The sequence below is a fragment of the Brachycentrus maculatus genome, unplaced genomic scaffold (genome assembly GCF_059751285.1).
Source record: "Brachycentrus maculatus isolate JH-2025_06_01 unplaced genomic scaffold, ASM5975128v1 h1tg000660l, whole genome shotgun sequence".
Lineage (NCBI taxonomy): Eukaryota > Metazoa > Arthropoda > Insecta > Trichoptera > Brachycentridae > Brachycentrus > Brachycentrus maculatus.
Window position 1 is genome coordinate 535,871 of NW_028281395.1, and position 17,198 is coordinate 553,068.

The 17,198-nt window shown below is 31.1% G+C and overlaps 1 protein-coding gene and 1 long non-coding RNA gene across 3 annotated transcripts; both read right to left on the bottom strand.

Moving 5' to 3' along the window:
- Window positions 1-6,386: 6,386 nt before the first annotated feature.
- LOC148300732 (general odorant-binding protein 68-like) lies at window positions 6,387-12,400 on the bottom strand. Of its 2 annotated transcripts, none has more exons than XM_088274376.1 (5): window positions 12,271-12,400; window positions 8,669-8,716; window positions 8,292-8,438; window positions 7,219-7,434; window positions 6,387-6,558 (listed from the first exon to the last, which is right to left on the bottom strand). In XM_088274376.1, the coding sequence occupies exons 1-5, from the start codon at window positions 12,319-12,321 to the stop codon at window positions 6,466-6,468; spliced, it is 555 nt and encodes a 184-aa protein (XP_088130502.1). In that variant the 5' UTR covers window positions 12,322-12,400; the 3' UTR covers window positions 6,387-6,465. The 2 variants fall into 2 exon arrangements, with proteins under 2 accessions (XP_088130502.1, XP_088130503.1); XM_088274377.1 differs by lacking the exon at window positions 12,271-12,400 and adding an exon at window positions 9,252-9,350.
- A 229-nt stretch (window positions 12,401-12,629) lies between these two features.
- On the bottom strand, window positions 12,630-15,137 carry LOC148300733 (uncharacterized). Its single transcript, XR_015838899.1, has 5 exons — window positions 15,007-15,137; window positions 14,304-14,354; window positions 13,746-13,832; window positions 13,399-13,614; window positions 12,630-12,827 (listed from the first exon to the last, which is right to left on the bottom strand). It is a non-coding gene; the product is annotated as an uncharacterized LOC148300733 (long non-coding RNA).
- Between the last annotated feature and the right edge of the window lie 2,061 nt (window positions 15,138-17,198).

Sequence of the window (17,198 nt, forward strand, 5' to 3'; positions counted from 1 at the left end):
TTGATAACGTACACCAAATATCTCAAAATTGACAAAAATGTAGTTAGAGCACTTTACGTAGGGCACATTGGTATGGCAATCATCCTCAGGCGTTTCTTTTTTTTATTTAATAGTAGTCGGAGTCGAAAATCCCAATTCGCACGCACTTCGCGCAACAAGGCGCCTTGCTCGCGTAGCTTTCAGATATTTGTAGGTACGTTATCACCACAAAACTAGATTTTTTCCGCGGCACACCAATGAATCACCACGGTACACCAGTGTGCCGCGGCACACACTTTGCGGAGCACTAGTTTAAACGAAACGAAATGCTTTTCTCAAATTATGATTAATAATAAGCTTATGATCTGTAACAGTGATAAGTTCACAGAAATGATAGCGAGTAAATATTGTTGACTTCAGGAGTCACTTACATTGATCAATTATAATACAGGATATTCATGTAAAGTAAATGTATTTATACAAATTATAACCCTATGTATAAATTGAATAATGATTTCAAATTGCTTGTGTTTTTTTTTCAAATTTACAATGATAATTATTGTCAACAATATTTTTAATAGTGTAATTTAACATTATTTGAAGTATTTTATATTTGAATTTTTCTCTATTACATATTAGACATTTTTTTTAAAGATTCATTCGATTATGAAATATTTTTGATTTATTTTGATCTTTTGGTTTTTATTTATTGCTTTTCGATATTCGAAATGGTAAAGTTTTTGCGTTTAAGTGATTTCAGAATTCTACAGTAAACTGTATGATATTTAAAGTATCATTCGCATCGTTAGAGTATACAAAAATTGCTTAATGTCGTGGTGTTTTTAGCATTAAGTAGTAAAATGATTAGTAAGAAAGATATACACTGCAATTTTGTAAAATTTTCTCATTTCATGTATTTCATGTTATATGAACTCTGCTTTCAAAGAATAATGCTAAGCATAAAACTACAAACCTATATTTTTTTTTATAAAACGTGTCATAATTTATTTTTCAGTATTTTTATTGTATACATATTAAAAATTTCCCTGACTTATGTGACTAAATCATAAATATCTAACAAGATATCTGGATTTTAATATGATTTGAATGTGTTGGCCTTAATATACATTTTTTAAGCACTTGAAATATACATTAAAAAAATGAGGTTGAAATGAATACATCATTCATTTAAACAATTCGCTCACTCCTTTCAACAGCGTCATATATAAAAAATTTACAATTTTCAGTTGTGCATGTTTTCGGAATGCCCAGAAAATGTACCAGGCATATTTTTAACTTGATATTTACCCGCTACAAGGCAGAAAGTGTTGTCTTTTGCATTTTGGAGAAAAGGTATTGTTTAATTTTTCAAACGGAGAAAAATCATTCAGGTTTTACCTAAAAAGATTTATTGTACAGTAAAAAGTTCAATAAGTGGCTTGATATTTATTTTCATTATATTTTTAAACTTTAAAAACGATCTCATGAAAAATCAAGTTTTTTTTATATATGACGTTGTTGAAAGGAGTGAGCAAATTGTTTGTTGGGATACTGACGAATTTTGGTAACTACATTCTAAAAATGTATTAAAAAGCAATATTAATATTAACATTTGAAGGAGCTAGAGTAAATATGTAAAGTGGTTAGTGATAAATGTGTATGATAGAATAGGATTTCCCAAACCTTTCCCATTGTGAAACACTTTTTTTAACTTGAGTAATCATTATAATTATAATACATTATACTCTTCTTGACAGCATAAAAAATAAAGGAGAATGGATGAACAGATAGACAATTTTGTAAATGTGTGGTAAAGTTTGTTTAAATTTCTTTTAGCCATTGCAACATATTAAACCATAAATAACCTTTCCATGTAACCCTGTTATTCCGCGGAATATCGCTTGGGAAACCTCGTAATAGATGATGGATTAATAACTCTTTATGTTTAACGACATTTTTAAGTCTCAGAAAAAAATTGTGTAAAAAAAATATTTGTGGGGATGATGTTCTAAAAAAAGGTTACGAATAATAAATCTAAATTTTACAACTACTTTCATCAACGAGTCAACCATTTTATAAATACATCATTCGGTCATTTTATGCTAAACAAAATATCAAAAAAAAAAATTACATTATGATGGTCCGTAACACACTCAGGACAGGAAAGGTAATCGATCGATTGATGCTTAAGGACGGGAAGGGTATTTTTACCTTCTGCGCCGGCCTCATTTCAAAGCCAGAAAATAAGAAATTATCCAATGTTTTTGTATGAATATTATGTACCAATCTCTTTGTTAAGGTCTAAACTATATGTACACAATTATCAAATCCAGTCTCCAGCAGTCCGCAGGCATAAAAAACACCCGTCCGAAATGTGTTACATAATATGAAAGCAATATTGAGAATTATATTCAAATATACAAAACACCCAATCCCAAATCCCAAAATATTGACGTTCATGGTATGTATTTGCTTTATAAATATTTTGATTTATAAAATGAAAGGATAGAGAGTATAGTATGACAGTGAGATTTGGATTCCATGTATCAGTGCCAGATGATAATAATTCTTCAGATGACAAATGCGTTAATATCCACTATTCTTAAAACTTTCCAGGCCTTGACATTCACTTTAACAATGGTCTTTTCCTTTAAAAAAAGGTAGTTGGGTAGACGCTCGACTGCGAAACTGGCGTCGCGGGTTCGATTCCCGCCAATTGCAAAATTAATTCAAGAAAGATTTTTTCAATTGGTCTCGGTGTATGGGATGTATTTTTCACATTTACCTTCCCTATCCTGACTATCCTACCTGCAGACAAGCAGAAATAGAACTTTTGCGTGTTATTATTTTTTTAAAAATATATATACAATTTGGTGTATATTTTAAAATCCTCTTTTTTAAGAGGGAATCCTACCTTATTGTCATAATTTTTTTTCTATTTGTCATCGATAGTAGCACTTGTGGAATATATATTCCTTGGTAATATGGTGAAATTTGAATTATTTTTTAATTTAAAGGTTGCAATGCTAAATTTGCGCATAATAAAAAAATCTTGCTCTTTTTACGCTTTCAATGGAAAAAATTGTGTTTACTAAACAGTAGGTTAAATTACACCAAAAGTTTGGTACTTATACCTTTAACCCTTAACACTACTATGTTGAGTGTGGCTCGAGATTATATTTCTCAATTTCTAATTTTTTAAAAATACACTACAATTCATCAATACAAAACTAATGTAATATGTCCTTTTTTAAAAAATATTTTGTAATACAATTGAATTAGTGCTAGATAAAAAATTTATTAGGAATTGAAGAGTGTTAAGGGTTATTACTTGCTTTATAAAATAAAATAAAACTAAATAAAAATGCCTTATTTTCAGCGTTGTTAAGTTGGTTTTGCCTTAAACGCTTTGTAAGTATAAATTTTAAGGGCAATATTGATATAATAATTTTTGCTTCACGTATGCATGTACAATAAAGAAGAAAAATCTCAGTACACAATTGTATTTTTTTTCAACCGTCAGAAAAATCTTATGTACTTATTTATAAAAGTATATATATTATTATAAAAGTATGTATTTCAATCAATATTTTGACATCTGGATGCAGAACTCCTAAATCGCATACAAGTCTATTTCATTTTTACTCATTATTGTGTTCCTTATACTGCTAAATATTATTTAAACATTATGAACTTTTCAAAAGTAACTTTCAAAAGTTTGATCGCATCCCTTGTAAAATTTCCTTATATGCGGTTAGTATAGTTTTATTTTATCTCAGCTTTTTTCGTATAATTTAATGGCTTTTATGTAACTGAATTATTTTCACATTTTTACAGAATCGTTAATTTGTGAAATTATTTATGAATGTATATTGAATTTTATGTAAGTGTATATTTTCTTGAATATTTTTTTTATTCAGTTTGAAAATGATAATTTTAAATATGAATAAAATAAATGCAAAAATATGTTTTTCTTTTCACTTTTTTTCACAAATTTATTTTGTAGACAATATTTTACATAGAGAATAAGTGCCTGGTGCCAAAGAAGATTCTAGTTCCAAGCACCATCACTTTCTTGGATTCTTAACACATTGACTGCTAAATTAAAAAAAAAAACAATCCTTGGGACCTCTACTGTAAAATGCAAAGTATGTATTAGTTTTCAGAGAAAAATCTAGGCAACTTCGGTAATTTGTCCAGGGGGCCACACATAAAGTGCATATATTTAATTTATGTATTAATTTTAAATCAAACACAGATTTTTTGAGTCTACTAAGTATTTTATTAACAAGGCTAAACAATTGTCACAATACAAATTTTTTATGTGTTTTTGTTAATAAAATACAACTTAGTAGACTCAAAAAATCTGTGTTTGATTTAAATTAATACATAAATCAAAATGGAGTTCTACAAATTAAACGCCAAATCAATAAATAAAAAATGCATATACAGTGAAACCTCTATCTATCGTTTTTAAAGGGACCTATTAAAATAAACTATGAATGCGGGAAAACAATGAATGCGGGATTAAGAGGTCAATACGCAAATAGATACGACCGAGTAAAGATAAAGTCCTCCCAATCTGCATAACCATTCGTAGGCTGAAATTCTAATAAGAATACATGTTTCAGATGCAAATGTATTTATTAATAGAATTTTTAAAAATACTTTTGTTTTTTAACTATTTTATTTTCGTAAGTCAATAGTATATTTTCGGCTTTGCAAATAGTATTTTTTTCAGCATCGGTTATTGAATGTGCGTTGTAGAAAGTTTTATTTCAAAGAGTGTGCACGCTTCTGGAAATGCAGGTACAGGCAGCGGCTCCTTTTCATCAATATCGACCTTTCCTGCTATCGGTTGCAAGCTTTCGATAGTTTCTATCCCATACGTTGCCGTTGAATGTAACAAAATTGAAAAGAATGTAAAAAAACAGACAAAATGTATCAAGTATGCAGCTTAATTCGAACGATGAATGCAGTAAATGGTGATAGAGAAACGATTGATGCGGTTTAGTTTAGTATGAAATTAAGTCGGGATAGAAGAAATAAACGACACATCCGGGAAAACGATTATTCGAGAAACGATAGATGGAGGTTTCACTGTATTTACATTACATGGTAAATGTATAGTGTTCAACGTGTTAAATATTGACCATCACTTATTGGAAAAAAAATACAGTGATAATTCTTATTCTTTGTGCTGTATTTTAGTCATATTATAGGTGACAACATGTATGTTCCCGACATTGTGAATCACATTGTAAGAAATCAAATACAAACCAAACTATGGCAAACTAAACACATATGTCTGAACAATGCCTTATTTTGAAAACTTTTGGGTTATTAACATTTAGCTTTGGTGTTGTCAGTATTACAAATTATATTAGTTGATTGAAGCTGCAATATAATGAAGTTTATTTTTTTAAATATGTATTGTATGTATACTAAGACACTTTAAAATTGAGTGCACTCTAGATGCATACTTTTTGAAGGCAAATACTCCTTTAACTATCTATAATTATGTATATCAATTTGATAATCTAAGTACAAGGGTAAAAGTTTTTTTTAAATAATTCCAAATAATGAGTATTTTATATTTTCTACTATAAATTTTCTTGCTGTTAACACTATTTTGCTTATATTTCTTTTTCAACAGATCAAATAATCCCTAATACGAGGTTCTCAATAAAATTCCACATATCGGGTGTCGATTATTTTATTGTATTAAAAATGCAAATACAAAACATTAAAACTGTAAGATTTTATCATTTTGTGTTGCTTGCTTTTGACCACTGGTTCTAAAACTTTGTGGTGCGGCACCTCTTTGCAGCTAGTGATGATTTATCAGTGTCCCCTAATGTAACAAAATTTAATAAATTGTGTTAAACAATGTCATTTGTTTTTTAAAATGTCATTTCACTTTTTGTCAAAATAAAAACTCGACAAATAACTTACTTTTACCTGGTAAATAACTCATAGCTAAGAATTAATATTCCATGTTTGATTATGGGTGTTTCATTAAAAAGTAGCCCGTAAATGGCTTCTTCTTCTTCTTCAAACCCTTATCCGCACCCAATGGTGCATAGGGCACTGCATCATATAAACGCAGTGTTATCTTGATTGTTAACACATGAAGGAAATGTGATCAGCCCTCCGCTTAAGGTACCAGTCCAGGGTAATATTGAATAAATATTAGAGTGAAAAAAATCACTTATATTTATTTGACCCTCGCCCATGGGAATCTAACCCGAGACCTTCAGAACGGTAGCCGAGTGTGCTGACCATTATACTATGGAGGCAGACTGGCACTACCCCATATTTGGTTAGAAAAAATATTCATTATAAACAGCCTAAAATATTGTTTTGGTAATAAGAGTTTAGTGTAAATGAAAAGTAAAACAAACTGGTAATGATGCAAAACACTGAATTTTTCATTTATTTAACAATTTGTGACAAAAAACGTGACCAATAAGTTCACATATAAGTTTATCCCATTGGTGGAGGGTTTGGGCACTTCTCCATGAAGGCCTTCGCATCTGTGCATTCTTGAGTTGTAAGCGCTACGGACGCCGGGCAGTTCTAAAATCAAAATTATAAACAGTAGAAATACATCATATAAAAGTGGATTTAAGCTTCCCTTCCCTAGGGGACAGGTGTTATTTTTAACCACATATAGGTAAAAAAACAAATGAGCCTTTGCGGATTTGCCTGGACTTGGTACGGGCACCCTCTTGAAAAAAATCCTCTAACTGATTTTACCGTTGTAACAGCCGTAGTAATACATTATAATAGAGTAATGGGCTAGAAATACTAAATGATAAACCTTTGTGTATCTTAGGAGTTTAATAGTAGTTTATAGTAGTTTAAAAGTAGTTTCTTAGTAGTTTGTCTTAGTAGTTTTCTTAGCTCATTCAATAAAAACATAAAAAATCATAGAAACTGGAAAATACTGGTATTTCATGACTTTTTCCAAATAAAATCTTCATTCAAACTCACCAGTCATCAAAAAGGGTTATGGCAATTTTTTTTGAGTAAAAAAGTAATTAAATAGGAATTATTATAATTTTATATAAAATCAAACTAGCCAGAACTTCTTTCTTTAACCTCTATCTGCACCAAGATGGTGCATAGCGCATCGAATTGTATCGAAGCAGTGTTGCAACGAAGTAACTTGATCTCTAGGTAAGGTGATTAATATTATGCAACAAATTCTAAAATAAAAGGCTAGTAGGTACTTACCAAGAAAATATTCTTCTTAATGCAGTGAATGTAGCCCCTTGGTTCGCAATCATCAGAGCCAGGGTTAGAATCGCATGCTTGGATGGCCTTATCAAGAGCCGGTTTCCAATCTCCAGTGTACTGCGCCTCAGCAAAAGTGCGGAAAGCCGCTTTGTTAATCTTGTTATCTGCAGTGAGGAGGTTACTCTGCTTGAGAAGACACTGGGTTGCTTCACACTGTAAATAAAAAACATAAATAAATTATCATAGACCGTACTATAATAGAGAGTGTGACTGGGATTCATTTTGATGGACACAATATATTGCAACCGAATTCTTATAATAAATCAAAAAACTAAACACAAGTTTTGTACTACAAAAATAAGTTTTCCTTCTACCAGTGATAATACACAGAAAGTCAAGAATAACACCTTTTTTGGCTAATCCTCACTACCTTCAATTTACTCTTGGTTTTTTCCTTCCTTTTCTCCTTTAAAAAATGCATAAAAAATTAGAAATGTACCAACCAATCAGCACTAGTTGGCTTAGCTGACCATAATTGGCAATTAGTTGCTAAGTACTGATTACATACTCGAAAATAATTAGCAACTAGTTCGCTTACCAATAAATCATTTTAATCGGCGAGCCAAAAAATCTGTTCATGTTCAATAACAGATTAAATTGCAAAAAGTGAATTTTTCTGCTTGTTCTGGTAAATTACAATTTCAAGTAAAATATTTTTAAATATTCGCCACTTCTGAGGTTCTGTGGCTATTCTGTAGTTAGCTGAATCTAAGTAAGAAATCTTTCGACAATAATAAAATGGTGTCTGTCTAGGAATAAATTTCAATATTAATTATGAATTTACACTCTAAATTTTCGATATCGCTGGACTTCCAACTAGCTACCATTAAACTAATTGATAAAACCAGGAGTACACTTATTTTTGGAGACCATTTGTGGTTATGGATATTCATGAGATCATTAATGGCACAAGTGAGGTTTAGTTTAGCTCAGTTTAGTATTTTATTAGTGATTAAATTGGCGTGAATTAATGATTCAAAAAAGCAAAATTTATTGAAATCATGTCTTACTGTTGGTGGTCCCATTCCGGGGGGAGGGGGTCCTGAGGGTGGTCCTGAAGGAGGTCCATTGGCCAACTCTGCTGGTAGTCCGCATGCTGCAACTGCAGCTGGAGTCATAATCTTGGGGCAGGAGTTGGGACAGCAATCTGATGGACGCTATATAGAAACATTTTTATTTCATTAATTAATTTGGCAGTTACTTTGTAGTAAAATCTATCCATTTTTAATTTAAGTTTTACTAAGTAAATAACACAATATTTATTAAGTAAAACTTTAATTAAAAACATTTTTATTACTATTATTTTATTTACCTGCAAGATTAAAGAGAGTAATAAAAAAATATAAATATGTACATAACTTTAAAAAAAGTCCCTTTAAGTACTTACAGCTCTAGGAGGCCTTCCACTGCAGTCCTGAGAGTTTGCTGCTGAAATCTGTAACCAAAAATAAGATATTGTTCAAATGTTCATTATTATTCTTCTTCTTCCGACCCTAATCCACACCCGATGGTGCATAGGGGACCGCATCAGATTTGGACAATAATAACTTGATTGATAATTAGATGATTTGAAAGTGATCATTCTGCGCTGTGATTAAAAGCCAACATTAAGTAAATAAAAGAGGGGAAACACACACTTTTACATTTATTTTGACCCCGATAAAAATTTGGGCCTCTAGCACGGTTGCATAACACCCTTATCCGCCCTTAATGGTGCATAGGGCACTGGATTGTATCAATGCTGTGTTATTTTCTCTGTTAATCATATGAAGACAAGGTGATCAGTTTTGTGCTTCAGGTACCAGGATGATTTAATAAATATTGGGGGATAAAAACACTTGTATTAAATATACAATTAATAAATATACAATCTACCTGAGAATCAAACCTTCGGCTAAAGGTTTAATTCTCAGGAATACTGTGGAAATTTACAGTACATTTTAAAAAATTTTCTCTCATTGATAACTTACCAGCAACGCCGACACAACAACGAAAGTAATGGACATCATTGTTACTTGTTGAATATCAAGTAAGACTGATATGCTCCAATGAAATCCAACACCTTTTATGATTAGTCAATGGGTATCTCTCCATTTATATACAATAAATCACACCATGAGTTATTACTATGATGATAATAATTATTGTGTATTAGGTTCCCAAGGTTACATTGACAATTCATCTGTCTGTGTAACCAGCATAATACTGTATGTTACATGTCATAAAAGTATAACCAATTTATCCACATTTGTAGTTTACTCATTAGCATTTGGTTGCTGTGCATGAAGTCTCTGGCTCGATTCCTAGGAAGTCAAAATACAGTGGAATCTCTCTCACAAGCAATTTATTTAACGAACAAAACAGATTGTGAAAAAATGATCCCTTTATGAGCAAAATTTCACAAAATGAGTGACGTAGAAAGGTGTCTTTGTGAAAATTGTGTCTATGGCCAATACTGTAGGACTAGAGGTGGATAACAACAATGAACTTGTGGAATAACACAGTCAATATCTGATCACCAAAAAGCCAGTCTCACAGCCATCATCATGATTTAATATATCATAACACTCCACACATACAAATGTGTGGAGTGTTATGATGTATGATATGATGGCAGCTGTCCAGACATCTGGACCAATTAATTGCATAGGTTTAGGTCTATGCTGTTGGACTTGAATATTTTAGATTTAAATATTGACACACTGAGGATGGGAAATGTTTCTACCTGTTCGGACGGAAAGGGTATTTTTACCATCTGCACCGGCCTCATTTCAAAGTCAGAAAAGAAGGAATTATTTAATGTTTTATTTGAATATTATATACCAATCTCTTTATTCATGTCAAAATTATATGTACACAACTATCAAATCCCGTCGCCAGCGGTCCGCAGGCATAAAAAACACCCATTTGAAATGTGTTAATATTATATGTATGATTGATTTAAAAGTAAAAAACATACATGTTTTTGGAAACATTTTAAAATATCCTTATTTAAAAAATATAATAAATAACTTACTATAAGGGTTTTAATCAAAGACAAGTTACTTTTTTCTTTATTAAAAACAAATCCCACATACCGTGGTTTTCTGTAAAGTCAAAATTTTTTACAGAAATTTAAATTATTTCTAAAGTAAATGAGTTGAATTTGTAGATTATTATCATGGAAATATCCACTTATACATAATAAATTTAATTGACTTGTTTGTCAAATAAAATTTTGATATTCAATCATAGTTATATTTGTAATATCATTTAATGTTATAATATGTTCCTACACATATTATTTACTTTTTAACAATGACAAACACGAATACTCTATATTTATAAAAGTTTTACATACCTACATATAAAATAAGCACATGTCGCTCACTCCTTTCAAGAGGTCATAAATCAAAAAACTTGATTTTTCAGGAGATCGTTTTAAAAGTTTAAAAATATAACACAATGTATTAAAAATAAATATCAAGCCACTTATTGAACTTTTTACTGTGCACCAGATCTTTTTAGGTAAAACCTGAAGGGTTTTCCTCCATTTGAGAAATATTTAAAATATTTAAAAAAATTATTAAACAATACCTTTTCTTCAAAATGCAAAAACAACATTTTCTGCCCTGTAACGGGTAAATATTAAGTTAAAAATATGCCTCTTTTGCTGGGACATAGTACATTTTCTGAGCATTCCGAAAACACGTACAACTGAAAATTGACAATTTTTGATTTATGACGTTCTTAAAAGGAGTGAGCAATGTGTTAAACCAAATTTATTAAATTATTTGCTACTTAAATCTCCGAAAAAATGCCTTATTGACTAACATTATTATTATCTATTTAGTCTGCCTCCGTAGTGTTATTACACTAAGCACGGTCGACTACCGTTCTGGAGGTCCCGGGTTTGATTCCCAGGGGGGGTCAGATTTTGTGATTTTTTCACTCTAATATTTATTCAATATTACCCTGGACTGTTACCTAAAGCAGGGGGCTGATCACCTTTCTTTCATGTGTTAACAACAATCAAGATAACACTGCGTTTATATGATGCAGTGCCCTATGCACCATTACGGTGCGGATAAGGGTTTGAAGAAGATTATACTCAAATCTGGATATAAGAGAACTTCTCTCTTACATCCATGCTTTCATTTACAGAGAGGTAAAATGAAAATGAAGAGGTTTCTCTTTTGTCTGGCTCTCTTATATTCAGATTTAGTATTACAAAAAGACATCATGCTGAATGGTATTTGTGGCATAGCCTCAATAAATCTTCTTGCTTGTTTTACGAAATAATCAATTTCTCGGATTCTGTATTAAATATATGGACATACCATAATACACATGTGCATAATAAAGGGTTGAAATATTTTTCTGAGATCTGTCGGAACATTTTGATTATGGACAACTGCAAAAAATTTATAGTTTCTCAAGATATTATCATCATGTTTTATAGATTTTGATTTACTTTTTCTGCTCATTAATTATATCTAAAAAATTTCAGTGAGTCATTGTTTAAATTTATTTCCAGTTGAGTAGTTTTGATGGATAACGTTGGCACCAATAATGGTGACGCGTGTATGAAATATATACATACATATAATGAATAATATAAAATCATAATATTTTACAAATCGGCTATTAAAATATATTTCCAATTTAAATATCCGCCTCCGTAGTGTAATGGTCAGCACGCTCGGCTACCGTTCTGGAGGTCCCGGGTTCGATTCCCAAGGGGGGTAAAATAAATATAAGTGAATTTTTCACTGTCATATTTATTCAATATTACCCTGGACTGGGTACCTGAAGCGGAGGGCTGATCACCTTTCCTTCATGTGTAAACCATCAAGATAACACTGCGTTTATATGACGCAGTGCCCTATGCACCATTGGGGTGCGGATAAGGGTTTTATTATTATTTATTATTATTTAAATATCAATAGATTTTTAAAAAAATGTCTCCACATAGTCGAAGGGTGTGTGTGAATAGATGTATGGACGTACGAGTAGAGGTAGGTAGGAGTGTATGCGTAACACCAATGAGTAACATTCCATCCTCTCTGCCTCCCCTTCAGCGAATGGCGTGATGGTATTAATAGTAGTGGCGGTAGTAGTTTTATAGCTAGTATTGACATTTTCCTCGTTGTCATCCCAGGGTAACGTGGTATTCTATTTTCATACAAATTCCTTAATAATGATGGGACAACTCGTTGACATGGATTTATTTGTAGGTATTTTAAAATGGGTACCTATCTATTTTAATAGGTACCTATTTTTACCTTTTATTATTAGGGTAGTGTTAGATATTTATATCTTACATATACCTTCTGAAATATACAGTAAAGGTTTAAATAATCATAACATTTCAATATAACATGTGATTATTTATTTATCAAGATTGGTGCGTATTGTAGTAAAACAGACAGGAGAAAATAATAATAGTAATATTTTGTTATATTTTAAGATTTCATCGCTTGAATAATGTATTTGAAGCATTTATCATAGTACACTTTTTCTTCCATACATCCAGTTTTGTTTTTCCATACGCTTGCTGGACAATTCTAAAACAAAATGAAAAAAAGTTATATATAGCAGATTAGGAATGTTTATACCAGATTAGTAAAGTTACTTAGCATTAACTTAGATTTAGCATTTAGGTAATATAAAATGGTGGATATTGTTAACAAATCAAAAGCTATTGTCAGAAAATTTTAATCGGTTTATGACAAATTATTTCAATACTTCCCCTCGGTTTATAAAATCCTATGGGTAAAACAGATTTTTCAGCAAATTATAACGCGATTAATCAAGTAGTTAATTACTTAACCTTTATTGTATGTATAATATAATACAAGCAATTTTTAACGATATTTGGTAGATGTTAGCATCTTGCTTGAAATCAAAGGTTCGCAGTGCCCTGTTTGCTGACGCTACTGCGATAATATTATCTGCAAAGTATTAAGCTTAAGAATCGGTCTATTTAAACTAAACGTTGTGGTTACTCTTTCAATATTAAATGTAAAATTAAAAAGTGAACAAAATTTCATTACGTTGAGGACTTTTTTCAGAACACGAGTCGATAGCCAGGCGTAAGACTTAAGGTAAGAAAAAAGGTAAAAATACAATGTATACCTTCATCATATGAAGAGTGAAACAGTTATCAAAACCGATTGCAGCACATTTCATTGCTTTATCTCTAACTTCACAGTTTTGCAGCGCCAGGTCTACGGCACTTTCCCAGTCGGAAGTTATATTAGCCATTGTGGCTTTCTTGAAATTTGCTTTCATGATTTGTAGGTCTTCAGTTAAAAAGTTGCTCTTTTTCATTGCGCACAGGATAACCTCACACTGAAACAACAAAAAACTATCTTATCTATCCCCCAATGGTGCGTAGGGTTCTGCATTGCATTGACAGTGTTATCTTAATAATCACGGGACCTCCAATTATATGCTATTAAATTTGATAAATTTTTACTTACATCCATAACAGAACTGTCATAGTTGCATTCTTTCAACTGTTGCATTGTTAGGTAATATGGGATTTTTTCACAGCACCATCCAAGACCCTAGAAAAAAACATAATCAGTACTGGTCGTTGTGGATAGAGAGAGATCGAAGTCTAAACGTTCATAAGATGAGGGTGCCAAGCTTTACAAGACCATTAAAAAAAGAACTCTTTTTGCTATCAATTTATTTTGGGGTGTGATTTTTTTGCATCCTTGAATGTTCTAAAAATTTGAAAAATAAGTGGATTAAAAATCCCCCCTTATATTTAAAAGAGGGGTAACAAGAAACGGTCATACATGCTGACTTTTTATTATTAGACAATTTACTCTCAACAAATTTTATATAAGCTAATTATAGTAATTTTTTTGCAAATTTTCATTTTGGAGTAAAAAAATCAATGTTGTCAAGGAGCTATTTTTTATTTTGTTGGTCAGCCTCTTATTGAATTGCCCTTATTGTGCAACAGTATTTACAAATAGCATACAATTAAGCATTTTTTCTTTAATTTAAAAAATAATGAATTTATTTACTGTTTTCGGTGTTATTTTGCATTCTTCGGGTATTTCTTGCGCAAAAGACTCCTACAAAAAGAAAAAAATATATTTTTAAAAATAATTATTTATACAAAAAGATAACTAACTAACTAACCACCACGCCGCTTCCTCACAGTGGTTAGCAGAGAAAATAGAACTCCACACCAATCTGTCTTTGGCAAACAATTTTCGTCTCTTCCATATTCATGCATCTCTACAAATCTGCCAATTATTCCGACTCCTGGCCTGATCACTTTCAAGTATTTAAAATACTTGAACATGCCAAGTTTCCTTGATCTTCATCTGCTTCTATTCGCCTCATAAATTATTATTATATTATTATTACATTTTGACATCTCAACATAGATGAAGAAGAATATAGAAATCTGAGTATTTACAGGGCTTATGACCTGTCCTAATCTGTTTAAGTGATCACTTTAAACACACGCAACATTCACCATTCTACCCATGATTGACAACCACACTACTCAAAGTATCAGAACTCCTGGATATATTGATCAATCTCATGACACAGTACATATGACTTCACGACAGCCATCTATGTTGGATTGAAAAAAGCTTTTATTTAGCAGAGATCCTTTTATTTGTTTGCAAGATTGTGAACAATTATTTGGACTCATATTATTTAAATATATTTATACATAAGTATACATAAATAAAATTACAGAAAAGAACTTACAGCGATCAATATCCACGATAAAATTACTGTTAGGCTTTTCATATTGTAACTAGTCTCGTATATATAGTACATACATGTGTGATAATAGGAGCAAAGACGTGTTGCATGTGCAATGATTTTTAGATTACTGTAATGATTATTTTTCCCATGGTGTCAAGTTTACGGGCATCAAATCATAAATCAACTTTGCATATAATAATATCAATAGAGTTAAGTTGTTAATAATGATATATAATTCAGGAAGTAATCATATGAAGAGCAATGGAAACTTTATTAAGTGCAAAAAATGATGGTCAAATTGAAATATAATAAAAATTATGGATATATTTGTCCGCCTCCGTAGTGTAATGGTCAGCATGCTCGGCTACCGTTCTGGAGGTCCCGGGTTCGATTCCCAAGGGGGGTAAAATAAATATAAGTGATTTTTTTTACTGTAATATTTATTCAATATTACCATGGACTGGAACCTGAAGCGGAGGGCTGATCACCTTTCCTTCATGTGTAAACGATCAAGATAACACTGCCTTAATATGACACAGTGCCCTATGCACCATTGGGGTGCGGATAAGGGATTTATTATTATTTATTATGGATATATATACATAATTTATTTAGTATGAAGAAAGTAGGAATGTGGGTATCTTTGTATTTTTATAGATATGCTTTGATTTTTTTCTTTATTTGATATATTGTATAGTAACAACCCGTCAGTGCATATGTACATATGATATGTAATACATGTATGAAAACTTATTAAAGTAATATATTGCACGTATTTTATTTTTAAATATCTTATTAAAATAAGACTTGACACTGTCAAAAACATGCTTTCACTGGGTAATTGTAAAATAAATAATTAAAAAAATATAAAGCATATATTCCACGTCATTTTTATACATATAATTATTTAACCGCTAATCTTCACTTATAAATGACATATTTAATAAATTAGATTAAAAAACACATAAAAAAAACTACACGAAATTGATTCTTATGAATCCAGAGTGTAAGGTTTTTTTTTCAGATACTATTGCGTTCATTTGTTTTCAGTAGATTTATTGACGCAAATCGATTTTTACCAGACTGGGGTTTTTGACGGAAAAGAGTCGATATATGTTATAAACCAACCCTTTCCCGGGATATCATATCATCTCTTCCTTGGCGTCTCTACCTCTCCCCCTCAATTCCTTACCTGATAATTCTTCCTTTATCTCCCTTATTTAGATAAATTTCACAGTTTCATAAATATTGTATTTTTACATTTATTTAAAGATATTTTATTTATTGTTTCGGCACTAACTTTGCTTTCCATTTTTCCTTTGTTTTCCCCTCTCCTTATTTATAGAACAATTTTATATTTTAGTTACTATACAGACCTGAATGATGGAAGTTTAACTTAAGAAGAAACATGTAGTCTATAATAAAACTCAAGTGGTAAAAAACGAAGTGTTTTCTTTAATCATTATTTAAAGATACATCTTTGTTTTCTTATTATGTACACAAATATTTCAATTTCAGACTATTTTGCAGGCCTAAGCAGCTTTTTATTAAAAATATGTATTAAGTTATAGGGTAGAAAGGGCTCGAACCCAGAAACTCTGATTCTGAGTATGCGATACTAACCACAGGACCACAATTCGATAATACACAACAACAGTTACAAGATCATTGATTGCAAATCATAAGATTTTGTGTATTTTTTCGTTTTAACTAAAAAACAAGCACTATCCGCCTAATAATTTCAAATAGCTACATAAGATACAAACCTTGATCAGTAGTACTTTGGCGTTTTTGTTTTACTTAGTAAATGCCACTATTTCTTAAAATCTATTGTGACATGTGTTTCGATGCATTCCGCATCATTTTCAAACACCTTATAGAATCTAAGATGTAGTGGTACCTAATTTACCCAGTAAAACTTAAATTAAAAATGGATAAATTTTACCACAATGTGACTGCCGAATCACTTAATGTTTTTGGTTAGTTGAAATGTGTTGCTTACTAGCAATATATTTCAACCTGTTAATGTATATTTATTTTCAATAAACTAACTAACTAACCATCACGCCGCTGCCCCGCAGGGTAGGCAGAGAGAATCGAACGCTACACTGCTCTGTAAAGACAGAGTTTGCAAAGGCAAACATTCTTCGCCTCTTCTACATTCATGCATCTCCTCATACATACCCGACGAT

Excerpts from the sequence above, each read along its gene's own strand:
- LOC148300732 (XM_088274376.1), bottom strand. The coding sequence starts at position 12,321 with ATGGAATGTTACTCATTGGTGTTACGCATACACTCCTACCTACCTCTA. Across the intron at positions 8,439-8,668 it reads GTGGAAGGCCTCCTAGAGCT|CGTCCATCAGATTGCTGTCC; the intron begins GTAAGTACTTAA and ends GTTTCTATATAG. Across the intron at positions 6,559-7,218 it reads TTAAGAAGAATATTTTCTTG|AACTGCCCGGCGTCCGTAGC; the intron begins GTAAGTACCTAC and ends TTTTGATTTTAG.